Source organism: Acanthochromis polyacanthus, chromosome 22, assembly GCF_021347895.1.
Source record: "Acanthochromis polyacanthus isolate Apoly-LR-REF ecotype Palm Island chromosome 22, KAUST_Apoly_ChrSc, whole genome shotgun sequence".
In the NCBI taxonomy this organism is placed as follows: domain Eukaryota; kingdom Metazoa; phylum Chordata; class Actinopteri; family Pomacentridae; genus Acanthochromis; species Acanthochromis polyacanthus.
The window spans coordinates 18,492,700-18,519,760 of NC_067134.1; the positions used below are offsets into that span (position 1 = coordinate 18,492,700).

General features: G+C 43.4%; 2 protein-coding genes and 1 long non-coding RNA gene across 6 annotated transcripts; 1 reads left to right on the forward strand and 2 right to left on the reverse strand.

The window, feature by feature from the left end:
* Positions 1 to 4: 4 nt before the first annotated feature.
* Positions 5 to 19,048, forward strand: trak2 (trafficking protein, kinesin binding 2). Of its 4 annotated transcripts, XM_022195707.2 has the most exons (17): positions 5 to 165; positions 3,466 to 3,629; positions 4,773 to 4,958; positions 8,965 to 9,024; positions 9,562 to 9,638; positions 9,728 to 9,844; positions 10,242 to 10,457; positions 10,537 to 10,615; positions 10,687 to 10,817; positions 10,896 to 10,970; positions 12,579 to 12,716; positions 12,841 to 12,920; positions 13,153 to 13,293; positions 14,022 to 14,317; positions 15,006 to 15,503; positions 15,592 to 15,691; positions 16,390 to 19,048. In XM_022195707.2, exons 2-17 carry the CDS (start codon positions 3,575 to 3,577, stop codon positions 17,180 to 17,182), a joined length of 3,042 nt encoding a protein of 1,013 aa, XP_022051399.2. In that variant the 5' UTR covers positions 5 to 165; positions 3,466 to 3,574; the 3' UTR covers positions 17,183 to 19,048. The 4 variants fall into 4 exon arrangements, with proteins under 4 accessions (XP_022051399.2, XP_051798125.1, XP_051798126.1 ...); XM_051942165.1 differs by lacking the exon at positions 8,965 to 9,024; XM_051942166.1 differs by lacking the exons at positions 5 to 165; positions 3,466 to 3,629; positions 4,773 to 4,958 and adding an exon at positions 4,987 to 5,417.
* A 1-nt stretch (position 19,049) lies between these two features.
* Positions 19,050 to 26,464, reverse strand: trim25l (tripartite motif containing 25, like). Its single transcript, XM_051942358.1, has 11 exons — positions 25,742 to 26,464; positions 24,953 to 25,048; positions 24,602 to 24,835; positions 23,308 to 23,467; positions 23,210 to 23,225; positions 21,915 to 22,144; positions 21,750 to 21,863; positions 20,880 to 20,915; positions 20,707 to 20,775; positions 20,530 to 20,595; positions 19,050 to 19,938 (listed from the first exon to the last, which is right to left on the reverse strand). Exons 1-11 carry the CDS (start codon positions 26,357 to 26,359, stop codon positions 19,364 to 19,366), a joined length of 2,214 nt encoding a protein of 737 aa, XP_051798318.1. The 5' UTR covers positions 26,360 to 26,464; the 3' UTR covers positions 19,050 to 19,363.
* Positions 21,869 to 22,845, reverse strand: LOC127531884 (uncharacterized). Its single transcript, XR_007939123.1, has 4 exons — positions 22,788 to 22,845; positions 22,656 to 22,703; positions 22,489 to 22,551; positions 21,869 to 22,144 (listed from the first exon to the last, which is right to left on the reverse strand). It is a non-coding gene; the product is annotated as an uncharacterized LOC127531884 (long non-coding RNA).
* Positions 26,465 to 27,061: the final 597 nt, after the last annotated feature.

Genomic DNA, 27,061 nt, shown 5'->3' on the forward strand with positions numbered 1-27,061 from the left:
ACAGACGTCACCACACTGACTGTCGCCACTTGATGACGGACGTAGCTGTTAGCGGCTGCTCCCCTCCCTTCCTGCCCCTCCATTGTTTGAGGCTTTGGGGAAGGATTGACAGACACCGCATGCCCTGCTAGAACTACCGATGCTGTGGAATAACACTGACTTAAGGTAAGATTCATAGCAGCCAGACGTCTTTTTTGAGTTTTTATAATCAACTCTGGGATGTTGACGGAAGCCGCTAGTTTGAGCTTGATGGCTTTGTTAGCCAACGCAATGCTAAGCAACAGAGAAGCTATTATCCAACTGAGCAGAGCTAAACGAGAAGCTAGTTTTTAGGATTTATTTATTTACTACACGTCATTTTAGCTAAGGGAGATTTTGTTAAAGGGCTAACAGGTAGTTCACTTGTAGCAGCTGTATGTGTATTATTTGTGTAAATTTAAAGCTGCAGCTATTAATAGAGTAGTTGTCAGCTATTACATTGATGGGCAACTACTTTGATAACCGATTAATCTGTTAAATTATATTATTATTATTATTCTCATTATTATTATTATTATTATTTTCTGGATTCTGTCCTCTTTTGTGGCAGTAAAGTCTTTGGGTTTTGGATAGAACAAGAAATGTGTGATCATCTTGTGCTTTGAAAAAACACTGATTGATATTCTTCACCATTTTTTGACAGTTATAGACCAAAAATAATTATTTAAAAAATAAACAACAATTGAATTGACAGTGGAAATAATTGATAGCTGAGAGAGTAGAGAGTAGCTTCTGTGGATTTAAAACACTTTAAATCGTTGTCTCATCTCTATGATCTTAAACAGCAAAGCATCTTTAACTTAAAGGTTTTGCTCAGTCAGTTTGTAGAAGCAGTGGACGACACATATGGAGGTTAGTTGTTATGAATGTAAGCTTCAGTATGTCATCATGTTCTATGTGACTGGTGTAATTCCTTTTGCAAGGCATGTTGAGGAATGTCTACTGATGTTCCCGTCACAGATTCCTGCAGTTAAGTCTCTGGTCCAGTCAGAGTCACATGCTGCTTCCAGTGTCCTGTTTCCTTTGAAGTTGGCCCTCAGGCCCTGTCCAGTTTGTCAAGGCTAAGATGTGTTGCTGAAGAAGCACAACAAATACTTGGCAATAGAACATGAATAAGGCTAAACAATATCACTGCAAGCTTAACTACAACAAGGTCATCTTCCCCTTTCCTGTGATTGTAATAACATCAGCCTGTGCTATTGAGATGCTGCTGTTTCTGCTGCTGCTCCAGTTGTAGGTCATTCTGGATTAGAGATTCAGCTGAATGACTGGATTAGATCTGAGGGGAGGTGAAGTCTGTAAAAAGCTGATGTAATCAGCAGACCGTCCCTGCCGTGACAGACTCGTGCTCTGTGTTATGCTGCTGTGCTGTCGGCTGCACAGAGTTACTCTCAGAGCTGCTCTCTTGCTCCACTGAGTTTTACATCTTTGTTATGTCACCACTATTAAGTGGTGGTTTCCAGATTGTGGTTAGAATGTTTTTCAAGCCAAAGGATGTCGTGAATGTGGTCGATTAAATATGCACCACAAATTCCCTTTTAATTTCTGCGTTCTGGGTTAAGATTGTAGGAAAATACTGTGAAGCTGTCTGCCTGTGACTGTCTTACTCATGATGTGAGTCACAGACACTTGGACAAGATCAGTCCTGGCAGTTTAACCCTCCTGTTATCCTCATTTACAGCCACCAAAAAATATTGTTTCCTTGTCTGAAAAAAATCCAATAATTCAGAAAAAAAAATCCACAAATTTCTGAAAATTTGCAAAACCTTCAAGAAGAAAATTCCAATAATTCCCCCAACGTTTCCCTTAAAATTTTTATTTTAAAAAATCTCCCAAATTTGGCAAAAAAATTCTTGTAAATATTTACAAAAAATGAGTAAAAATATCTATAGTGATTACATACTTATCAGTAAAACGTCTGATATTTTCTTAAGAACATTTCAAATGTTCAAAAATTTCCCAAAAATGTTGAAAATGTGAACATCAGAAGTTTCACTATGAAAATATATTTTTTCCCACATTTTCAGACTTTAAAACGAGACGAGGGTTAAATCAGGGGAAAGAACAAGAGTGCATTTTAAAGACGGCTATGATGGATGTGAACATAATGGATGCAGCTCATGCTAATTATAGAATATTTTGTTCACAGAGTTGCTAATGTGAACATTATAATTTCAGTATCAGTCAATACCAGTGGCATTAATGGGTCAGTACAGTAGATCTGCCAGACATTTAATAATAGTAAGCAGCGTGTTGAGGCTGTAGCATTGCGTGCATCACTTCTCCTCTAATCTCCTTCATGTCGCACACTGTTTCAGCTTCCCTGTTATGTAAGCAGAGGATGAATGTTGCCCAAAGGACTCTGTCTTTCCACAGGCGTGCTCACTGATACACATGCAGCCACACAGATGTGCATGTGCCTCTGCATGCACAGGGTCAGAGATGAACGTGGCGCTCAGGCTATGCCATGCATTGTCCTTTAAAATTGTTTGTCTGTTGATCCACAATAACATAACTACACAAAAAAAGGACATGCCACGAATAATAAACATCAAATTCAGGTTACAGCTGATCTTGTAAAAGCTGTTGTACACTGTCTTTTATGGCTCTATGATGAGCTGAAGTCTGCAGAAATATAAAAATACTGATGTCATTTGGGGTTATCACAGGTTTAACTTTAAAGGCTGCATCCTAAACTGAAGGTAGGAGGTTTGGAAAATTTAGGGAGTTTATCAGACAGACTGGATCTAATGAAAGATTGCATTATGGGACGTGTAGTCTCGGCCTCTGCTGCTTCAATTTTGTTCATTCTTTCTTCTGACTTTCTGGAAACGTAATGCTAAGTTAGTGGAAAATGTTTATGGCACCTGTTTATTGGTGGTTTATTATTGTGTGACATGCAGAGGAATGAGCCAAAATAAAATTCCTGCAAGTTATAGTACCGTGAAATATGAAGCACGTGTCCATGGCTGCTCAGATTCCTTCTCCCGTCTTCTCCTTTAAGACACCACATCCTGTTTCATTCCTGATGTCATCCCTTTAAGGCCGGGGACAGAGATAGGCAACAGGATGTGGGACGGCTGTTTCTTCCTCCTTCGCCCTCCTTAGAAACAGAATGTGGCACATAAGAAGAAATGAAAATACCTGAGTTATAGCCTGCGTCATGCTCTGTTATGGTTGCACAACAATCCCCCTGCAAATTCTCAATCACATCAGAATGAAAAAATAGAACGTTTTAGAGATTTTACTGTCATCGGTTAAAGTGTCCAACAGCAAACTCTGTGGGAGGTTTTTCTTTTCCATCTGCCTGCATCGTCAGCGATCATGTTGGAAGGAGAAAAGCAGAGGCAAAGTCAATGTGAACTCCAGCCTCTCAGGAGGATTCATGTCTTCACTGACACCTTGTTCTTCTCTCCTCTATTGCAGGTAAAGGTGTGTGTGAGCACCACCCGGCAGTGACGAGCAGCATGTGACGTCACGGCGGTAGCAGCTCCCGTATTCTGTCCAGCTTTGTGTTTTTGTGAGTGGGGAGGACATGTTTGAAGCCAAACCCCGGGCGGTGGAGAAGAAAGAGTCGAGCACAGAGACAGGTAGAAGCTACTGTCAGTAAAATATCTACACAGCAACTGTTAGCTTTGTGTACTTTTTCCAGCGCTGCTCTGCCGCCGTCAGACTGCCCCGAGGTACAGTAGCCGTGCCTTTAGGCCTGATGCTATAGTTAGCTCCGTCTGTCCCAGTAAACCACATATTTGCTCAAGTGGAAGGACATTGGCTCGTACAGTGCTGGAGCCCAGAGAACACGCACACATTCGAATGCTTCAGCGGCCCACACCAGCATTTAAATCACCCCAGGACTGCACAGATTTTCCAGAATAAAAGCATCCTGTGTCGTTTACTTACTTAGTGTTTTAATTGTGATTTTTTTTTTTTTTTTGTGCCACCAAATGATGGTTTGGATTACGGCCTCCATTAAGTGATCAATAATTAGAGTGAAAACATGTGAGGAACATTTTGTTAGAGGTCGACTGATATGTTTTCTTCGGTGCTGATTTCAGTACAGATACATAAAACTCATTGTTTGGAAATGATATACATTTAGAGAAAAAATAAAAATCCTTAACACAAAGTTAGACTTTAGGGAAATGACTTATTTTACATGTTTAATTAAGATGCCTTTTTTTAACATTTACAGTTTGATATGATGATTTCTGATATGTAACCAATCGGATCAAGTCCACAGGAGTGTTGACTACAGATAGAGGTAGAAGTAGCACAATTTTAAAATCTAAGTTGGTTAAAACGCATAATAAAACACTAAAAACCAGGGCTGCAATCAGTCAAAGCCTATTTAGCGTGTTAGTTTTTTGTTGTTGTCATAGCTCAGATCTACATTAAATCTATTTACTTCCTTGGCAAACATTACAGGAGCATAAAGACTGGAAGCAGGTGGACACAGCTGGTTGCTCGGTTGTTTTGGAACAGCAAACAAGATACAAGTTAATTAATTAGCTTTAGAGGCTTTGGACGGAGTCAAGCGTGCCGTTTCCTCTTGTTTCTGCTCTTGATCCTAAGCTAAGCTAAGCACAGCACGTCCTGGCTGCACCTTTATATCTGGTAAATGTACATCATGCGAGACTAGAGCTATTATTAATCTTAAATATTTGGCAAAAATGATGGTATTTAGTCGACCCTGAGCCACCGGATGATAAGTTATGTGTCCGTCTGTGTTCCAGATGAGGGGCTGGGCAGCAGTGGGAGACATTATGGCTCTGGCTCGCTGGGTTCTGGTTCGGCTGGTTCTGTCTACCTGTCAGACAGCCAGGACTGGGTGGTTTCCCCGAGCTGCTCTCCAGACGAAGGCCCCGTCCAGCACAACGCCATCTCCCCCATGCTGGCCGAGGAGACTTTCCGCTACATGAGTAAGTGTTCGATGTTTCACCGAACCACTGGCTCAGATGTAGAGACGACAACAGCTAAATTAACTCTGCTTTGTTTTGATTGGATAATCCTGTGCTGACATCAATGGGCAGATGGCGAGTCTGAGTGCATTAGACACGTGAGGGATTCACTTTATACCATCCCGTTCAATTAAAATCACAGGGATTTGCTGTGGATGTTATTCGGGAGAGGGTTCGTCATTGTGTCTGGTGTGTGAGCTCGACTGTGACACCATGAGAGAGAGAGAGAGAGAGAGAGAGGAATCTAGTCATCCAGCCAGCAGAGTTCAGAGCCAGAGTCACGGGACAGACAGTAATGAGGGAGAGCTGAGGGGGAGTGGACAGATAGAGGATGAAGACAGGACAGTGGAGAGGAGAGACCCAACATGCCGGTTTTAAACGTCCACAATGAGGAAGCGTACGATAACTTCGCCGTGGAAGGTGAGCGCAGATGTTATCGCAGAGCCTGGTGTGTGTGAGGCGACGTGACGGCAAAAACAGCAGGGGAAAGTGTGTGTGTTAGAAAGACAGGAAGTGGGCAAATCTTGTGCCGTGTTTACATTCAAACAAGTCGTGGTATGTGGGAATAGTGTCGGCGAAATGCAGCTTCCTGTTTATCTCATATTTGCAATTTTGAGTAGTTCGGTTAAAGAAGAGACACTAGCTACAACTTTAACCCTCATGTTGACAAAACTGACCCAGTTTAAAGTTTGAAGGGGTGGAGGAAAAAGATATATTTTCACAGTGAAACTTCTGATGTCTGCATTTTTAACATTTTTGGGAAATCTGAACATTTTTTGGTGGAAATAAAATAAATGTTAATGTTTCTTAAGAACATTCAATTCGATGGATTTTGGTTGAATTTTTGTGACTGTTCTTAAAGAAAATATTAGAAGTTTTACTGATATATATGTAATCACTTTTTAGGATTTTTTTGGAACATTTTTAGTCATTTTTCAAGAATTTTCTTGCCAAATTTCGAGTATTTTTTAAATAACAATTTTAAGGGAAACTTTTAAGGAATTATTGGATTTTTCTTCCTGAAGGTTTTGCAAATTTTCAGAAATTTGGGGAATTTTTTTACTAAATTTTTGAATTTTTTTTCAGACAAGGAAACAATATTTTTTGGTGCCCGTACATGAGGACAACAGGAAGGTTAACAGGTTTTTTTTCCAGTATGTCAACACAGTTTTTCTGCTTTTTAACCTTTGTTAATGTTTTAACTCTCCAAAACGAGTTAAAGAGCAACACTATTTCACAGCAATGCACAAGGATTTAAAAAAAACGACAAAAAAAGTTAGTTTCCTGTTAAGTGTTGCACGTGCGAGGGAAGGGGTACAGTAAGGGCCTCTTAGTTTCACGTTCCTGCTCGCTCTACTTCTGCGGTGTAAAACCAAACACAGCCTATTAATAGCACATGCACAGACATGGCGTGTTAATATTCAGATGCCCTCTGGTCGTCCGAAAGCAGCACATATGGAGAAATGTGTGGTTCTGACGTACTGCACATTTAGCTGATGATGTTGTCATATTCTAAATATTTCAGCAGTCTAAAATGATGATACAAGCACCTCAGGGATCAAGTATCCCAGCTTTGTGTCATGTTGTGAAATTGGAGGAGGAATTGGAGAGTTTTTTTTATGTCAATTTAGCAGCACTCTGACATCTCATTGTTCATGAAGTGCAAAATATACAAGCTTGTGGTTTTGGAAATGTCAGCGATGTTAGCATTCGCACAGGGGCTGATTTGGAGGATTCAAGCTATTAATGAGTCTCGCTCTGATGCGTATTTTCTGCCCGATCCATCCCGGGGGGAAAAAAAAAAACCTATCGATAAGGCAGTATGTCGCATAGCTTCCTCTTGTGATACGTTATTTTTAGGCCTGGCTGCAGATATGAGGATGCAGCTTCACTTTGCTACTCAGCTGTGCTCTGCTACATGTGCTGCACACAGTCAGAGTCTTGTGAACAATCGAATCAAAGGTGAATAAAGTGTGAGTTTTCATGGAAAACATGAAATTGTGTGAGAAACATTTGAACGGTAGTGTATACTCTGACTCTACTTTCAACGGATTTCCACGACCAGACTGAGGATCACTGCTTTATGACTACACGTTGCTTATAAAATGAATGACAATAAAGTGAAGGAAAGTTAAGTGACGTGTCTTGAAGAAAAAGAAACTGACAGGGGGCGAAGGGCAAAGAGCAAATAACTCAATCGACACATTGTGAAATCTATATAAAGGTGTTTAAATACACTGATACCACAACGCACTGAATACATACAGAACTCCTGCTTTTTTTAGGGGTGTTTTTCAGTTAGTGTGGAACCAGGGTCAGATATAAAGTGAAGGTAACAAAATAAAATAAAATAATCTGTAATAAGATAAAAAAAAAATAAAATAAAATAACATAGAATAAGAATCTGAAAAATATCATTGAGAAAGAAAAATTAAAATATGCAAGCGTGATACAGAAATGTGCAAATCTGTGTGTTTGAACACTTTTTTAAACAAAAAAAGTCATAATTCTCCAATTACAGCTTCTTAAATGTGAATGTTTTCTAGTTTCTTTCCTCTGTCACAGTAAACTCTTTATCTGAGAAAAAAAACAAGAAATTTGAGGATGTCATCTTGGGTAAATAGAAACATAAGTGTCTTTTTTTTCCCCATTTTCTAACATTTTACGAAGCAACTCATCAATTAATTGAGGAATTAACTGACAGACTGTGAATCTTTCGTCCTAAACTTGGCAGAATTGTCACTCTTGTCCCTGCTATTTCCCCTAACGTATCCTTTGTCTTCGGCTTTGACACTCTTTTACGCAAAATTAAGCATGAATGTTTTCTAAATTAATATTTTTACCAAGATCACAGTTAGTGATACTCTTTATGTAGTTCAGTGTATCAACACGTGTACGTACAGACTAAGTTTATTGGTGGCAAAGGTCTTTTGAGGTCTGTAGTGTTTCTTAACAAGTCACTCATTGACCATTGTACTACGTACATGTAGGCCATGAATCAATATCAAAACCAGAGTTGGAATTTTGTAAGTTGCAGTTATGCAATTTAATGTGATCAAAGTTCAGTCGCCTTCTGTCATAAGAAAATACAACCTGCATTAGTGTGCGACCGCGTGGAGTTAGCAGCTGTATGCGGAGTTTATGAGATCATGATCAAATCCAACCGAGGATATTATCGACACAACGATGCCGTGCTCCGTCCAGCAGGTAAACGGATGCAAGTGTGTGGAAGCAGCAACATGAGAGATGATGTGCTTTGTGTGTGGACTGTAACTGTCTTCCTGTGTGCAACAAAGATAGCTGTGCGGTGCAGAGGTTATTTATATCGTTGAAGGAGAGCGGATCCAGAGGTCACTGTGGGCCTCAGATTACCAGACCTTTGCTTTCATCCACTCCAGCAGCTGCCTTGATCTGGATGGACTCGTTACATTTAATCCCTGCTGAAATCTAGACGCTTTTATTACACTAGAATGACAAAAAAAAAAAAAGAGAGGAGCTATGAAAACGTGCTGCATTGTATGACGAAAAAGCAAAGATTGTGTAAAAATCAAAGCCAAATCCAAAGTGCAGATTTAACAGCGGTATGAATGTTCTAGCTGAGTGTTGTCAGGCTGGAGTTTAATGTCTGGCGTCACTCAGTTAAAGAGCTTCGAGGTGAACGCAGATGGCTCAGTGATTAGAGATGCCGCTTTTCTCTAAACAGGTGGAAGTGGGAGCTGTGCAGCGCTGGCGACGCCCACTCAGGTGCTAAAAGCAGACCGCACTAATTGATGTGTAGATTCTCCGACGCTCAACAAACTAATGTTTCTGCGTGGAGTTGATTTATTGGAGCTTCAGCTTTCGTTCTCTGCTTCTCATTTCTGTCTGTTATTTCCCCCTTTGTCCAGTTCATCTTCAAACAGGCTGATTCTGCTTCTACACCTTCTCAACTTCCCCTTCTTCTCTCTCTCCTTGTATCTCTCACTAGCATATCTTGCTTTGGAGCCCTCTTCTTATTCCCACCCCGGCTCTCAGAGCCTCTCCAAAGGTATCTTCCTCTTCCCCCCTGCCTGATCTGCTCTGCGTCGTTTACTTCCAGTGTGAGAGGAGCTCTGCTTTTTGCATGTAGATGACAGCAGACCAGAGAATTGCATAACACAGCTCTGCTGTCTGTAGGCTGTAGTATTATTCAGAGTGTGGTCTCTTTATGTTCATATAGAGCTAGTGCTGCTCTCACATTCAGACCACTGGCAACCACACAGCCACATTGCGGAGCTCATAAATGACTTGCTGTAGCAGTAATAGTGCTTCAGTGACATACCTGATAAAGTCTAACCACACTATTGGCTGCTGATGTCAGCATCAGCACGCAGATTTAGAGCCGCCGGCTGCTCGCGTTGCATGTGGTCAGAACGTTTCATCAGGTAGTGAGCAAACCTAGCATGCTGTGTCCATTAGTTTGCAGTGATGTTGTGGTTTTATTTCTACTAGAGTTATGTGGAGTTGCTTGGATGCACATTTTGCATGTACATCCCATAACGTGCACACTAGATTGGGCCCTAAAACATGTTCCCTCTGACCTCAGTCCTCAGTGCCGATCGCGTGGAGCAGATGACCAAGACTTACAATGATATCGAAGTGGTCACGCATCTTTTGGCCGAGGTAGGTTTCCCCCTCCTTTGTGGTAATTTGTTTTCTGCTAAGAAGCGGCAGCTGATTGGCTGACTGTGTCCTGTGATTTTATTTAACAGCGAGACAGAGACTTGGAGCTGGCAGCTCGCATCGGCCAGTCGCTTCTGCATAGAAACCACCTGCTGCAGGAACGAAATGAAGCCGTAGAGGAGCAGCTGGCACAGGCTCTGGACCAGGTAGATTATTTTAAAGTTTCAATGTGAGGATGTTGCTTTAAATGTTTCTTTAAAATCGGTGTGTGAGAGCATGGTGAGCTAAACGGGTCTGAAATGTGGCTTCAGCAAAAGGGAAAATGAAAATAAATGTATTTAAAAACAAAAAGAGTTAAAATGTCTGAGAGAAATAACATTTTATGAACCGGCGTCTTCTAAAACAGTATGAAGGATGATCTACAATAGGAGGTAAAGCTGTGAGACAATGTGTTTTCTTAAACACAATGAACGAATTTCATCTTAAAATGAGACTTTATATATATATATATATATATTCCAGTAAAGAGGACTTCAGCATGTTAAGTTTGCCTGTCCTAAGCTCTTTCATGATCATTTCCCTCAACCCTTCCCCACTGTTCAGGTTCACCAGCTGCAGCATGAGCTCAGTAAGAAGGATGAGCTTCTGCGGATGGTGGCCAGCGCCTCCGAGGAGAGCGAGACCGACTCCAGCGTGTCCACCCCTCAGCGGCAGCCTCAGCCGCCGGGGGGAACCGCCGCCGCCGCTCTCAGCCAGCTGGAGTCTCTGCACAACAAGCTGCAGGAGCTGGAGGAGGAGAACCTGTCGCTGAGGTCTGAGGTACGAGGTTATCAGGGAGGGAAGTGAGCACTGAAGACGTACCTTTCTCGGCAGTGTTTAATGTCTTCGTCCTCTCCAGGCGTGTCAGCTGAAGAGAGACACCATCACCTACGAGGAGAAGGAGCAGCAGCTAGTGAGCGACTGTGTCAAGGAGCTGCGTAAGTCAGACACTTAAAAAGAACATTCACAGGTCGAGAATCCACTTTTAACTCCGTGTCTCTTGCCTCAGGTGAGTCCAACAGCCAGATGGTGTCTCTGACAGACCAACTGTCTCAGAAGAACGAGGAGCTGCTCCGACACCAGGAGGAAATCGCTCAGCTGCTCTCACAGATCGTAGAGCTGCAACACAGAGTGAAGGAGGTGAATACTGCCACTGATTACAGACTGTTTGACAAACGCCGGGCGTATCAAAGCTCATGTCGTGTTGTCTCTTTCCAGCTGGCTCTGGAGAAAGAGGAGCTGAGGATCCACCTGCAGGCCTCCAAAGATGCTCAGAGGCAGCTCACAGCAGAGGTAGAGTCACATAGAAACAAAACTGACTGCTAGACCTGGACCTGCATCTCTATGGAAACAGAACAACCATGTATAGAAGTGGAGAGACCTCTAAAATGTCTTCTGTGCAGTTTGATGGCTACATTGCCATAAATCATAAACAAGAAAAAAGAAATGTTGAATTTACTTGATTATTTCTGATACGAAAATGGAAAAAAAAACAAAACAAGAATCTACATGAATAACTATTTCCAAGTGCCTATAAATATTAATATTAGTGGAAAAACTGTGACACTAGATACTGTATTTATATTTATTACATACATTTATACTCTGTTTTGTGTAAAAACAGCCAGCAGTTTAGGCCAGTTAAGTCCAAGAAATTTTTTGTTTACAGAATCCAGAACAAACAGTTTATTCTTGACAAATTTTCAAGTGAAGACATGTAGAATAAAGTGATTTTTGATAAAATATTATAGCTTCTAGCTCTGATTCTGCCACTTTATTTATTAATTTAGTTCTTTAACCATTTATTTATTTTGCCTTTTAAACGTGTTGGAGTTCAGAGGGTTAACAATACTAGCCTAGCTTAGCTAGACTGTATTCCCGTTATAAGGGATATACAGGAATACGGTCTAGCCCTCCTCCATTGACACATTTTGACAGGTTTTCAAGCTCCGAGCAGATCAGACCGAACCAATCAGAGCACCAGAGGCGGGAGTTAACGATGCGTCATCTTCAGGGCCGAGATTACCCATCTAACACTTGTGCACCTCCCGCATACAAACAAAACGGCGACCGCAACAGAGCGAGGTTTCTCTCGTGCGCTTTCCTCTGTTTTGCACGGGCTGAATTTGTCCTTAAAACCTCAACAAGAAGCAGCTCTTAAAGCTTTTCTTTTTAAAAAGGATGTATTTTTTATTCCGGCAGGCTGTACGATAGAATGCGTAATGCTGCCCTCCACTGTTGAAAGGGAGAGCTTAGATTTTCCTCAGGACCCCTGTACGGCGAAGGAAGCTGTTAAAACTACAAAACATCATGGCGGAAAGGCAATTGTTAGGTCGCTTAGTGATTGTGTCACACATGTGTTACGCTGATTGGCTCTCTCCAATTCAAGCTGTGATCGGTAGTCCCGCCTCTGGGCTAGATTTGGTTCAATGGAGCAGTTCCAGACTGACTTTATGTGAATTTGTAATACACAATATAAAGGCTGTCTGGTCCCCAGGCAATAACAATACTAGCGAATTTCACTGGATTTCGGATGATTTTTATGTGAATATTCTTAAAAAATATATTAGAAGTTTCACTGATATACATGTAATCACTTTGGATATTTTTAGGATTTTTAAAAAATATTTTTACTCATTTTTAAAAAATATTTACAAGAATTTTCTTGGCAAATTTGGGAGTTTTTTTTAAATTATACTCTTCAGGGAGACTTTTAAGGAATTAGTTGAATTTTCTTCTTGAAGGTTTTGCAAATTTTCAGAAATTTGTCGATTTTTTTTGCTGAATTTTTGGATTTTTTTTCAGACAAGGAAACAATATTTCTTGATGCCTGTAAATGAGGACAACAGGAGGCTTAAAATAAAAACGTTGCTTGTATGTATGCGTGTGTGTTTGTTGCAGCTGAATGAGTTGGCAGACAGGAACGCTGAGTGTGTGGAGATGCTTCACGAGTCGCAGGAGGAGATCAAGGAGCTTCGCAGTAAAAACACTCCCTCTGCTGGGATGCGACGGCACCTTTCCTACGGCCTCTACCCCATGGTGAGAGGAACCCTGAAGTTTTATGCAGCAGATTCACAAGAGCATGCAGAACAACAGCCTGATGTCGCTGCAGTAATGTGACTATCAGGCCACGGAGCTTTGTTAATCAAGTGTGTGTCTGCAGGACTCTCTGGCAGCAGAGATCGAGGGCACCATGAGGAGGGAGCTGAGTGTGGAGGAAGAGACGGCCTTTCAGGACCAAAGGTTAGAGACCGAAATCTCACTGCAGAATCTGGAAACAATGAAGATTAGCTTGTGTATCTTTTCCTGCTAATCAGGCTGACTAGTGGTGTCAGGGAGACAAATGGCTGCATCGATTTTCTGCTGCCTCACAACAGTTAAACTCTGTCCGAGCAGGTCATGAATGTAGCTGCTTTTGATGGTCTCTTGTCAGATTTCAGATCTTGTCTCTGATTTTGACCTTATTCCACCACAGAATTTCCCAGAAGCGAGTCTTCCAGACAGTCCGCTCCGTCAACGCCTCGACATCGCGGACACCTGTGGCCACTCCTCCTATCCCTGGTTCTGGACAGAGCTCACTAGTGATGACGGCTCAGCCCTTCCAGTCTGCTCAGGGGTAAGTTTTAAAGAATATTAACCTCCCCGCCCTGCATTTTAACCCTCATGTCGTTCTGCAGGGGAAAAAATATATATTTTCACAGTGAAACTTCTGATGTCCACATTTTCAACATTTTTGAGAAATCTTTGAACATATTTTGGTAGAAAAAAATAAATGTATAAAATGTTTCTTAAGAACATTCACATAAAAATCAACCAAAATCCAGCGAATCTCACTGGATTTTGGTTGATTTTTTTGTGAATGTTCTTAAAGAAAAATACTAGAAATTTTACTGATATATATGGAATAATTTTAGATATTTTTAGGATTTTTTGGAAGATTTTTGTTAATTTTTTTGAAAATATGTATAAGAATTTTCTTGCCACATTTGGGGGATTTTTTTTTTTAAATGAAACTTTTCAGGGAAACTTTTAAGGAATTATTGGAATTTTTTCCTGAAAATTTTTGTAAATTTTCAGAAATATGAGCAATTTTTTTGCTGAATTTTTGGATTTTTTTTCAGACAAGGAAACAATTTTTTTTGGTGCCCATAAATGAAGACAAGAGGAGGGTTAAGAAACATTTTTAGCATTTCTTTTTTTCCCACCACAAAAATTTTCAAACATTTCCTGAAAATGTGGACATCAGAAGTTTCACTGAACTAAAACGGGTCAATTTTGCAGGACGACATGAGGGTTAACTCAACTTTGAATTATTTCAGATCATAACTTGTGTTCATGTTACAGGGAGGAGGTGCGACTGGGTCAGCCGGGCTGTCCAGGAGGAAACGACCTCACCAGAGCGCTCCACCGGCTGTCTCTACGGCGGCAGAACTTCCTGTCTGAGCGTCAGTTCTTCCAGGCGGAGCGCGAGAAGAAGCTTCAGGCGCTGTCGGTCGCCGAGGTGGACGGGGAGGAGAGCGGCTGCAGCTCGCCGATGGGCAGCGTTCTCTCCTTCTCCAACCTGTCGGAGCTCTCCTTCAGCTCCAGCGTTTTCAAGACCTTCCTGCCTGAGAAGCTGCAGATTGTCAAACCCATGGAAGGTAAAGTTGGAAGCCAGTTTGATGTGTAACTGATTAGATGTGAACCAAGAAGCCAGCGCTGTCACACAGAGTTTGCAGGCTGTGAATGTGGAGCATCAATCTAAGGTCCCGTCACAGCAGCTTCTCATCAGTCTTTGGTCAAATTGAAGCAAAATTCTTGGTGACATATTACCAGCCTGGAGCTACTTGGTGACTGGCCGGCTTCCTCTGGTCCAGCAAATGTTCAGACTGCAGAGGCTCAGTTAGAGTGGATTTTCTACTCTAACATCCAAAATGGCAGAAAAATTACATGTATTCATAATTCTTTGGTCCATGAAGTTTCAGATACGGTGGTCCTTTGTCTATTGCAGGGGGTCTGGAATGTAAACCCCGTGATAGACGAAAATCCGTGAAGTAGCGACCATATTAATTTGATCATCCCCACTAGTAAGCTGATGTAATGTTAAATGCTGTATTAATCTGTATCTTACCGCTTGAAAGTCCAAAAAACAACCAACTCCTGCTGCTGAGGTGATTTCATGTCAACCAGAGTTCCCGTCCAGTCTGCTTCCAGGTCCCACTTATTAACCTGCCATAAAAACAGTCCAAGGAACAAACATGGCTCTTAATTTGGTGGCTGTATCTGTTTAGAATTTTCTTAAACGGCCACTTGAATGTGTGTATAATGCTTTGTGATATTTCTCTTCAGGCTCACTGACCCTGCACCACTGGCAGCAGCTGGCCAAACCCCACCTGGCCACCATCCTGGACCCGCATCCCGGCGTGGTGACGAAGGGTTTCCGCCCGCTGGCTCAGGACGCCGTGTACCGGCTGTCCGACATGGAGGAAGACGAGGAGGACGAAGAGCACAGAGAGGCTGGCGTCCTGGAGAAAGGGGCGGCAGAGAGGGGTAAAGAAGAGGAGGATGAGGAAGAGGAGGAAGGAGGGATCACCTTCAATGTGCGCTGTTCTTCTACACCAGAGGAGAGGAAGGACAGGAAGCATTCGGTGTCACCCCTCCCCGTCCCAACTCTCTCCTCCACCCTGCCGGCATCACCCGCGACACCCGCCGCCTCCTCATCAGTGACATCAGACCTCTGTCTAACGCCACGACACGTCACAGATAAATCCATTCCAGGAGCCTTGACAGCAACGGTCCAATCGCAGAGTCTTAGCACCACAACATCAACAACCGCTTCTTCCTCTGGTGAATAAACACTTTAAATAAATCCACATCATGACTCATTACTGCCGGTCTGAGCGTTTCCTCATAACCTGATTTGTTCTGTGTTCAGTCCAAAACCCAGGCAAGTGTCAGAGCTCCACCTTCTCCACCTACACCTTCACCACCTGTCGCATTCTGCACCCGAGTGACATCACACAGGTGACTCCAAGGTGAGTCACATTCTCAGGATAAAGAAGAAAATAACTCCTAAGGTTATGCATCACATTTAAACACGCTGTTGTTCGTGAGATGACAGAAGGATCCACAGAGAAGTCACATAGAAGCATGAAGGGCGTTAACTGTTCAGTCCTGCTTCCTTAGTTACTGTTGCTATGCTTTTCATGGTATGTCAATTCTCGCAATGTACTGTAACAGGTTTTATCTTTTAAAAACAGTGGGTTTGAATTACACTTTTCACTTTCAGTTATGCACACAACTTCAACATGAGGAAATCTAAAACCTGACAGTCCTGCCATCCCTAGTTACGGTTGCTAAGCTGTCATTTGACAATTGAGTGTTCAGAGTGGGAATTCAGTCATGTTTTCCACTTTGGCTACATTGGACATAGGTAGACTGTTTGCAGACTGAATATGCTGCAGAACTGACTGACAGATTGAGAAACATCATCTTTGGTTGTCTTTTTTACCAAGTTTGTGTCGTATGGTTTTGTTAATATTTACAGACTGTAAGAGATAAAGTTAATTTGTAACCATGTGGTCTGTGTTTACTGCAGCAAAACATACACACCACTTACACCTGGTGTCAACAGTTTTATTGACTATAGTGGAAGTGTTCTGCCACCACTTACACGTTCAGTGTGTCTGTTTCTCTGATGTTATCATTCTAACTCACCTCTCTGATCTTCCAGTTCTCAGTCGTCCCTGATGGCCAACACCCCCAGCTCCATGAGGACGGGACCCAGCACCCCTGTGACCCCCTGCAGGCTCAGTCTGGGTGACTCTTTCCCCCCTCGGCGGCCTCCTGCCCCTCCCAGCGGTCTGGCCAAGCTGGTCCTGGAGAGGGGCATTTCAGCACAAGTCTCCACTGACACCCCCCCTGCATCCCCCAAACCCGCCCCCCGGCAGCCCCTCTTCCACCTCCTGCCCAGCACTCCCCCTAACTCCCCCTCACACTCCCCCGCTCCCTCCCCTGTTCCTATGGAGCCCCGGCAGCACTCAGCTGATAATTTCCTGGCTTCTCGGCCAGCAGAGCTTTTCCTCCAAGACGTTTACGGGTTGAACCTGGGCCGCTCCCCCCATCCCGACCTGCCCAGCCCCTCCCAGGAAACCCCAGCCCTCGTCTCGACCGCCAAGCCGGGCCGAGCCAGGCCAGACCCGGGTAATGTGGGCCTGGTGGAGAGGCTGCGGCGGCTGGGGTTTACTAAGGTGCTGCACGGTTCTGAGTCTGACGCTTCAGCGCCTCGCCAGGATTCTGCCACTTTTGTGTCAGCGGGAGGAGGAAGCCTACTGGACGGCCTGAGGCGAAACCAGAGCCTCCCTGCCATGATCGGGGTCCGAGCGGGAAAGCCAGCCGGTAACGCTGCACCGCCTCCTCACCCCACCTCCCTGGCTCTCCCCCCACCTCCATGGGGGAACCTTAAAGAACGCCGTAGACATCTTGCCTCCGTCTCCAACCCCCTGTCAAGTTCAGCCAAGCGCTGAGGGGAGGAAGTAGGTCCAGAACCCTCCCCTCCACCTCCAGTCCACCTCTCCGCCTTTCTGCCTTTGGAGAGAGGAGTCAGGGCCAGAACAATCCCTCCTTTTCATGACTTCATTTTAAAGCACAATTTAACTGAACTGACTGTTTTTAGGGATGCCGCGGTGTGTGTGTGTGTGTGTGTAGATGTCTGCCATGATGCTAGTTAATAAGGCCTTAGCTTCCTCTGAGTGGGTTATTCTCTTCTCAGTCACATTAAATAGTTCTCTGGATGTTCAGGTAGGGGAAGAAAGAGCAAGTAAGTGTTTGAGGGTTTGTGGAAGTGGATCAGAAGAGAGTAAGAGTGAAGGAGATGTGTGAAAGTGAGGGACAGCGTGATCTGTGCATGTTTAGAAGACAAAGGAAGATGGTGAAGAGGGAGATTGAGCATCCAGAGTGTTGCCGTTTCAAGGGCTTGTTCTGTAGTGGGTTAGAAAAGCTTTAGTCTGTAGTAGAACAGCATCGCCCAGTGAGAGGTTTAAGGACATATGCCTCAGCGAATACAAGCCTTTAGAGTCAGAAGAGAAGTGGTCCAACTTGCTTTTATTACTTGAGGACGAGCTGGAAGGCTTTAAGCGCTAGCATACTTATCAGCATACTGCCAGGCTAATCTCGTAGTCAGACCATGCCTCTAAACACGCCAGTATTAATACTCTAATGATTTTACAGTAGTCCAGTCTTGCACGGGTGTCTGGTAAGTGTCCATGTGCTGTGGCCGAGCGTCTGCATGAAAAGCAACCTTGCCTACAGGTCCCAGCATGCACTTGTCTGCAGACGGGTGGGGCCAGACTGAAGGCGAGGTCAGAACCAAATCGGGCGGCAGGCAAACAAAAGAGAAAAGGGTCTGCCTTTTCCTTCAGGTCCTTGTGTTTTGTGTGTGTGTTTTTTTAAATGGTATGAGGCCTTAAGTAGAAGCCAGCACTGTTCTGATCTGAGTTCCTGTTAAGCCATGTTTGTACATATTAGTTGCACTCAGTGGGGGTTGGAGGTTCTGTTCATTTCAGGGTCACTGTTCGGTTGAAATGGGGTGAAATGTTTGGCCTTTAAAGAGAGAATCAGTACAGTTATCAGCCTCGTGCTCAGGTTAAGAGGGAAAAACCACTGACACATTACTGAAGCGAAATATGATACAAGCTGTTGTTTTCTGTGTTTAAAAAGTCTCGGATTTCTCTCACAGTTGTTCACACGTTGACCAGCAGGTGGGAGCATCTCTACAGGAAAGCATCTGAACGATTACTATGAAATTAGAGACATTAAAGCTTTGTGCTTGACCCCCTGTGACCCCTCAGCCTTCAGTGCTGCTGTTCCTAACATCCATCCACCCTGCAGACCCTCCCACTCAGTAACTGCACTTTTACTTTTGTATTTAACCTTTAATTTACTGACAACACAGATGTAAGATTCTAATGTATTAATGAGGAAAATTTAGCATAACGTGTGCCTGTTGTAACACTGTCAGCTAACATTTGGTCATGAGATGTTAATATATGTAGCATTTTGTTTTTGCTTTTCACATGAAGGGAATCCAAATCAAGCTAAAAGTGTTATTTTTGTTTTGGAAAAAATGGAATATTCTGGCTTTGTTCATGTGATGCATTTCAGGCTAATTTGCGGTAACATTTTGAAAAGGTTGAAGAGCTCCAGCTAAATGTTTTGTATGCTTGTGAGAAGGAAGGCACATTCAGACTGTTCATACCTGTAGATTAGCCGTAGTTGTCCAGTTGTTTAGGTTTGTGTCTTTCTTTGACTGAAATATACTTCCTCTGAGATTCCTGCTCCCCTCATGGCTATTATTCAGTTGCCTCTTTTTCAAATAAAGCAATATAAATGTAGTCGGTGTCTCTGCGGTTTATTATGACTCAGAAAGGTTTGACCTGGATGTTGGAGAGAAAAAAGGGAATAAGGGTTGGGAAGAGTTCACATTCGGGTGTCGGATATTTCCTTTGGGGATCAGGAATATCTTTGCTAAATTTCTCGGCTGGGTCAAAAATGAAACATGTTTTCATCTCTAGAGTGGTACGTAAACAATGCCATGTTTTTGTTATTTTCAGAACACATTTCTCCATGTATGTGTATTTAAATGTAGCAGACTTTACAAAAACTTTCAGTCATTGTGTCCCGACATCATCATCCGTGAGCCTGCAGCCTCACATGGGACAGATCTTGATGCTGTCAGAACTTGAACTGAACTGGCCGAGAGCAAAGTCCAGACCCACCCCGACTCCACTCCCGACCCCGAAGGTGGCGTAAAGCGGCTGGGTGAAGTTGGCGCGGAAGCTGTGGAGGTGCATCATGTTGTCTGCCACGCTGTAGAAGGCCAGCGTTCCCGCAGACAGGTCCAGGTAGATGCCCAGCCGGGGGGAGTAGGTGACCGGTATGTCCCTCTTTTCGTTGTCATGCATGGCCGAGCAGCAGGTGTCCGACAGCTCCAGGGCCCAGGATTGGGCGTTGTAGCCGAGCCCCGACCTGGCGTCTGAGCCCTTCCTGCTCAGGGCCCCGTAGGCGACCCCCATCGAGGACCCACGGCCCCTCCACTCCACCTCCCAGTAGCAGCGCTGGGCGTACAGCGGGCTCTGGCACATCACCTGAGTCCAGCCGTCGAAGCGCTGCGGGGCGTCGGGGTAAGGCTGCGCTGCCCCCTGCAGGGTGGCTTTAGTGTTGCCCTCTGAGAGAGCCAGCCGCCTGTGGGCTGTGTTGGGGTCAAGGGTCAAGTTCACAGAGTCTAAAAAAGACAGTTAATGGAAAAAATTGCTTACACATTCTTAACCCTCGTGTCGTTCTGCAGGTCAAAGTTGATCCATTTTAAAGTTTAAATATGTGGGGGGAAAAAAACTTACAGTCAAACTTCTGATGTCCACATTTTCAATATTTTTTAGGAAATCTTTGAACATTTTTTGGTGGAAACTATATATATATATATTTCCACATTTTCAAACTTTTCAAAATTTTGACCTGCAGGACGACACAAGGGTTAAAAAAAAAAAAAAACAAGACTCTGAAGTACGATTACTGAGGTGAACTTTGATGCAGATAACATGCCATGAATGAAACCTTAACAGCTAGTGAGCTAGCATAGCAACAGACCTGTATCCATGACAACTGAGCTAATCCCATTGGCTGATGATGATTCTCAAAAGTGCTGATGGACCTTGAGTTGAGAAGGGTTTGTCATAAAATATTCACCTTTTCCTGCTAAACATAAATGATCTATTGTCCATGTTTTCAGTTCTTTGAAGACTGTTTTTGTCCCCGCTGCAAACACGATCGTCTTTTATTCTGCTGAGCACTGAAACATAGTAAAACACAGACTCACACTGCAGGAACTCCTCTCTGGTCCTCGGGTCCGGGGCCTGGATGCTGTCGATGTTGATTTCTCTCACTGGAAAACCAAACAATCTGTTGGTTAATGAGCAAATATAAAACATATCCATAATATATTTTTCATTCCCGTTTCTTGTCCTAATATGTAAATGAGGAAACACTGACTCACATGCAGGGAAAGCAGGAGTGTGATTCATGGTGTCAGCGGTGGGCAAATCCAAGAAGAGGCTGGGGTTGACTGAATGAGAAAACACTTTATTAAAATACCTATTTGTGTTCAAGTTAGTGGAACTGATGGTGCCATTAGACAACCATTTCACACAGATAAAAGCAGCATCTTACCTTCTGTTGGTGTTTCAGGCAGAGCAGACATCCCCCCTGTTGAAAAAGTTTTAATAAGTCAAAGTCTACAATTTTTGCTGCTGATCCAAGCATTAATGTCCTGTACTGAAGTTGATCAAAGAGATAAATCAGTCTGAAGAGGAGTGTCAGTAAATGCAAAAACTGGAGGTCAAAAAGTGACTCAATTTTAAATCAAGCTCTCGATGTGTTGACCTGCAGGTTGCTGAGTTGCTGTGAAAGCCTCTTTCAACTTTTCACGGACTCACAGTGAAAGTTTGCCAGCCGCAGTGCCTCAAAAGTGTGTCAACACTTTCTGACAGGTTCAGCATTTTACAGGCAACACTGTGTGAATTAATGCATTTCTGGCAGACTTGAGGTAGTAAAGAAAAAGGTGGAAAAAATAAAAGAATAAGTTGGTGCGAAATGGACATGACTGAAAACTGATTTTCCATTTCAGCTGCTTTTTTCTCTTCACTTTTCAAACAACGCTTTCATCACTTAAACATTAACTTGAAATGTGCAGTATTTGCTTTTTTCTCCTTCTTGACTGACACGTCAAAACATTTTGGATTTACTCTTTTTGAAAATAAACTTTTTTGGCTTACCACCTCCACTGCTCTGACTCCATCAGCTCAGTTATTTCAACACTTCAATTGACACGGGAACTACTTTCAGTGCTTGAGCCTCCTCCGAATCTTTTTCAAATTGTCACCTCACCTTCCATTCGAGCTCTATTTTCACTGTATTTGATTTCACTATAACCAAAAGTTTACCCATTCCATTTCAAATGCTCTACATTTTAGCATACCATTTTTAAAAAACTTTTCTGGTTTCATGTTGTTTGAAGACTCCAGTCAGTGAAATACTCACATGGGTTTCCTCCTGCAGACAGGGTGTTACTGGTCGAGGCAACTGGAGTTGCTGGGGTGGTACCACGGCGATGGGAGCGGAAGATGCTGGTGATCGATGACATCCGACTGAAACCTGAACGAACCAGGAGGAGAAAACAGAGATGAAGTACAACAGGTGTGACACTGTGCAAGATTAGCCAGCTGGGGGCAGCAAATGTCAACGATGGAAGGTACCTGAGGTTGATGCAGGCGTAAGGGCAGGAGTTGGGGCTGGGGCTGGAACTGGGGTTGGCGGGGCTGGGGCTGGACTGGGAGCCACAGCTGGGGCAAGCTGGTTCTGACTGGACCTGCTCCACAGAGACTGGGACTCTCTGCGGCTGGGAGTGGGGCTCGGTCTTGGGTTGGTCTCTCTCACTGTTCAGACAACATGTAAGCAATACAATCAGTGTCAGTTCATTGTATCTACCAAATAATACTGCTGTCGGTTGGTACTAAATATGGAGCAGGATCAGATGAACATGTGTGATTTGTAAAAGTATGTGAAGGCTGAACTACAGATCTCGCTGCCTGAGTTAGAACACTGTGGATCGAATGAGTTCAGTATAAATGCAGCCGAGTTTAAGGACAAACTGAGAAAATTCGTATGCAGAGTAATTCTCCCAGGCTGTTGTCCCTTGAATAAAACATGAGAAAGGAACAGGGGGAACTGACTTTTAAGCAGAACAAAATCTTGCAGTAGGAAGTAACAGCTAACATACTTGACTCTCTGTCATCTCTCCTCTGTCTGTCCCGCTGTCTGGGTGAGCTTGTGTTTCCTCTGTCTGCAACAAGGAAGAGACGCATTCATAAAACGTGCACATTTCAGCTACTTCACATATCCTGACAGCAAATGGGATTCCTTTTAAAGCAACACAGAAAATCTCACCTCGCGGTGTGTCTCTGCTCCTCACGTCTTGACTTCGGAGGCCAACGCCTGAACAAGTAAATGTAATCGTCATGTGTTTGAATTACTACAAATACCGTCACATGCAGCGTAACAAATGTCAGTGCACAGTACCGAGTCCTCGTCTGTCGGTGCTGCGCCCTCCAACTGAGACACTGGGTGTAGAGGCTGTGGCGAATGAAAAATCGTACAAACATTTACAACAGATGACAAAGTGAGAATGTGTAATCATGTTTAGATGGGCAGAAAAATAAAGAACATACGTGTTGAACGGCTGTTTGTGTTGCGAGGACCCAGACCAGAAAACACTAGAGAGAAGGGAAATCACTGTCTTTATTTCAGGATAGAGGAAAGAACGTAATATGTTCAGATTTCAGAAGACAAGATAAAACTTGCATTTTAAAATCCCTCCTTTTAGTCCTCCGCTCCGGTTGGCTACAAAAGATGGGAAGAGGTTGTTACTTGGTAAAAAAGGTACAACTTCAACTTATATTGAAAAGAACAATGTTTGGAACTTACCGTCCCCCAAAGTGAACAGCGTTGTGTCGTTGACTGGAAGAGAACAGACCAAATATTAAGTCATTTCATGTGTAAAAAGACAGAAAGTAAACAAGATGAGTCTCTTGTGACGGACCTTGTTTGGTGATCTTTCCAAGCTCCTGGTTGCACAGATCCTCCACTTTCTCCCTCAGGTCCAAGATGGCGTCTCGCACGGGTTCAAAAGAAGCTTCAGGGTTGACCTGCACAGTGGGCAGGTCTCCAGACTCCAGTGGGCTGCACATGGACTCACATGTCTGAGGAAAACATGGCAATCAGTTCAACTTTTAGAGGAAACGCATAACCTACAACAGCACCTTCAACTAGGACTTCAAAGGCCCTCTACAGTCACTGATCAAAGTTACATATTTAGATAAAATCTACCCTTCACTTTCTCCATTATGTGATAGATGCAGAGGTGCAGAGGGGTCTTTATTGCATCTTTTCTGGTTGTGTTCTCAACTGCATACATTTTGGTGTGAGATTTTTCAGTGCTTTAGTAAGGCCTATGGCTTGGACATTTCCCCTGATCCAGAGCTGGCACTCTTTGGGTGCTCAAAGACTGCCCTTAGATACTCACCTGAGATACAGCAGGCCCTAATGATTGGCATGGTTGCTGCAAAGAAGATAATTCTTCTGGTTTGGAAAACCCCTACTCCCCCTTGCTTTCAGAGATGGCTCAACGAAATGATAATGACTATCCAAATGGAAAGGATTCGCTTCTGTAAATCAAAATCTCAAAGCAAATTCCTGGACATATGGGGCCCATTCATTGACTGTCTAAAAAGCAAATAATTGTTTTGACTTTTTTTATTATTCTAAACTCAGTATATACAGTATGCGTGCATGCATACATATATATATATATATATATGTGTGTGTGTATGTGTGTATATGTAGATATATGTATACTTTATTGGCATTTCCGTGACATCTGACCATGTACCCATTAATAATATTGTATTTCTTTAAGTTGGTAACTTCATCTGGCAGCTCTTCTGTGTTGTCTTCTGTTTTGCTGTTTTTTCATCTTTTTTTTTCATTTTGCCTTTTGTACTTTGTATAAATATTTGAAAATCCTGAAAATAAAATATTAAAAAAAAAGTTACATATTTAGAAAGTTTTCCATGAAACAAATCCCTTCCTGCCCTAAAATACCTTTGATATAACTCTACAACGTTATTTAATCTAGAATGGGAAGGTATTCCTTGATCACCCCACCTCAATCCTTGCAGCTCAGCACACCAGCTCGCTCACTAGTTGTAATACTGGAGTAATAAAGCCAATTCTGTAAGTTGGCATGATTGGTTGCTTCTGACATATTACGTGAGATATTTAAGATATTTTATCCTCTGCTATAACCCATCATTGACCTTCATAGTCTAACCTACCTGCAGGTAGTAGATGTGGTCTTCACAGCGCACCAGGTCCTTCATCTCAGTGTCCCTCCTCTTCAGCTCCTTGATCTCAGCCTCTAGGTTGTCGGCCACCTCCTGGGCCTGACCCAGCTTCTCCAGACTGCCCTGATCCAGAACCTCCTCCAGTAGCTCCTGCAGACGCTCCACTGAGCGCCGAAGCTCCGACAGAACCTGCTCACTGTCATCGTGCACTCGGTCTGCAGAGCGCTGAGCAGGCAGGGAAACAGACTTCAGATCATCATATCTCAGTGCGCTCAGTAAGAACCACTACGCTATAAGGATGAATCAGTGCTTATGGGAACCGGGGTTTTCATTTTGACCGACCTTCACCACCTCTATCATCTTCTTCATGTCTTTCAGCTCCTGCTCTCTGTCCTTCAGCTTCTGCTGGTTCTCTGCCTGCATCTCCGACAGCACTTTCTGCACAAAGACACCAGATGACATCAAAAACAGTGGAACAGACAAACACACGCACGAGGAAGCAGCCGTGTAGGCGACACCTGAGAGGGTGGAGCGTCATGAATGGAGAGGAATGTAGTTAGGAATGTCTTCAGCCTGGATGGAGCCTCTGACACTCACAAAAGGAAAGAGCACGACTCCTTAGATACAAACCCATCAGACAACAATAGACAGTTCACAAAAGGAGTGAGAGAATATTGACTTCCAACTGTAGATGCAGTATGGAAACAAACAGAAATACATTCCATTTTAGGATCTGTTATAAATGTTTAACTAAATACGAAATAATACTAAAGTATTGATACTCTTTTGTCATCAGGAAGAGTTCACCAGATGGCTAAAACTGATACATTCACTATGGAAGAGTTTGTGTGTTTGTGTTCAGAAGCTAATTAAAGCAATCTTGAAGATATCAGCCCGGGCAGGATTTTTCCACTTGTAACAAAACAAACAATAAATCTGGTAATTGAGGTAGTAATTAGCTCATTAATCCTGGTCAGCTGCAGTCCTGTAACTAGATGAACACACTGGAAAAGATGTGATCACTCACTGTGCTATCCAGCTGTGACTGAACTTCTTCTCCACTGTCTTTGTAATGTAGACAGTTTTATACTACCTATACACAGAACAGAAAACTGTGGCTTCCATCCTTACCTGTCTCTCCAGGCGCTCAGCCTTGGTGGACACACACTCGTGGCCTTTATGCTGGTTGCTGGTGCACAGCCAGCAGACGAACATCTTGCACTGGCGACAGAAGAACTCCTGCAGGTACTTGTGCTGGGTGCAGATCTTGTCAGCCAGGTTCCCTGTGGGCGCTATGAGCTCGTGCTCCTTCAGGGCCTTCTTGGTCTTGTGGGGCTTCAGGTGGGCTTCACAGAAGGAGCTCATACACACCAGGCAGCTCTTCACCGCCGCCTGCTGCTCTCCTTTGCACATGTCGCACGGCACAGCTGAGGACGACAGCTTCGCTTTGGATCTGGAGACCCCGCGGGCGCTTCTCATCGACTCCCGCACCTCAGATTTGGGGACCCCTTTGCGGAGCTGCTCCACAGCCTCAGCCAGCATGGTGTTTCTGGACAGGGTGGGCTTGGGGCAGAAGGTCTGGCGGCACTGAGGGCAGCTGTAGATCCCCTTGGGGTCATCCTTGCTCCAGTAGTCCTTGATGCAGGCCATGCAGTAGCTGTGACCGCAGGGGATGGTGACAGGATCATTGGGGAGATCCAGACACACCGGACAGTTAAACTGCTCCTCCGTCCACAGCTTCGAACTCATGGTGTCAGTCACTAAGAAACAAGAAGGTGGACAGATTGGAGAACACAATCAGAGATTTACAGAAGCAGAGGAGTAGGAAAGAAAGATCCAGAGATGTAGAGCAGTCTGGAGGAAAAGCTAGTCTCTCAGGTGAGAACAGGTAGAAGAGAGCTAGGAGGAGTCAGAGCCACCAGGCAGGTCGAGCGAGGAAAACTGGTGTTGGTGGAAAACTGCTTAATGCCACGAGAGGAGAGGTGGGAGTGGACCATTTATTTATCATTTCATCAGAACAAGGGTGGAAGAAGTATTCAGGTTCTTTACTTAAGTAGGCCAACTAATATAGGAATGTAAAAATATTCCTCTGTAAGTAGTAATAGTTGCGCATTTGAAGGAAAATGGATTTTAGATGACACTGTGATTGTTCATACTAGTGCATCAAAACTGTCCAATACTGTTCAGATAGTTTAATTAAACTGAAACTATGAGATTTTTAGAGGAAAAAGTCCTCATACGTAAAACTAATAATAAAATAAAATATTACATTTTTTTGTAGGCGCCTTTCTTGACAAATAACAAAAACAAATACAACAGAACACATAAAAACCATATAGAAAGATTTTAAAAACCATACACAGAAATAAAAAATTAAAAAAAGACAGACAATACCGCGGACAATAAATACACACTGAAACAAAACCAAATTAAAAAACTGCCACAAGATTA

Bases quoted from the DNA above. Each gene is read 5' to 3' on its own strand.
- trim25l (XM_051942358.1), bottom strand. From the start codon at position 26,359: ATGAGTTCGAAGCTGTGGACGGAGGAGCAGTTTAACTGTCCGGTGTGT. The intron at 20,776-20,879 runs GTAAGATGCTGC...TTTCTCATTCAG, and splicing joins GCCTGAAACACCAACAGAAG to TCAACCCCAGCCTCTTCTTG. The intron at 19,939-20,529 runs GTGAGTCTGTGT...TGTCTTTTTTAG, and splicing joins CAGAGAGGAGTTCCTGCAGT to ACTCTGTGAACTTGACCCTT.
- trak2 (XM_022195707.2), top strand. From the start codon at position 3,575: ATGTTTGAAGCCAAACCCCGGGCGGTGGAGAAGAAAGAGTCGAGCACA. The intron at 9,025-9,561 runs GTATCTTCCTCT...CTCTGACCTCAG, and splicing joins CTCTCAGAGCCTCTCCAAAG to TCCTCAGTGCCGATCGCGTG. The intron at 13,294-14,021 runs GTAAGTTTTAAA...TTCATGTTACAG, and splicing joins CCCTTCCAGTCTGCTCAGGG to GGAGGAGGTGCGACTGGGTC.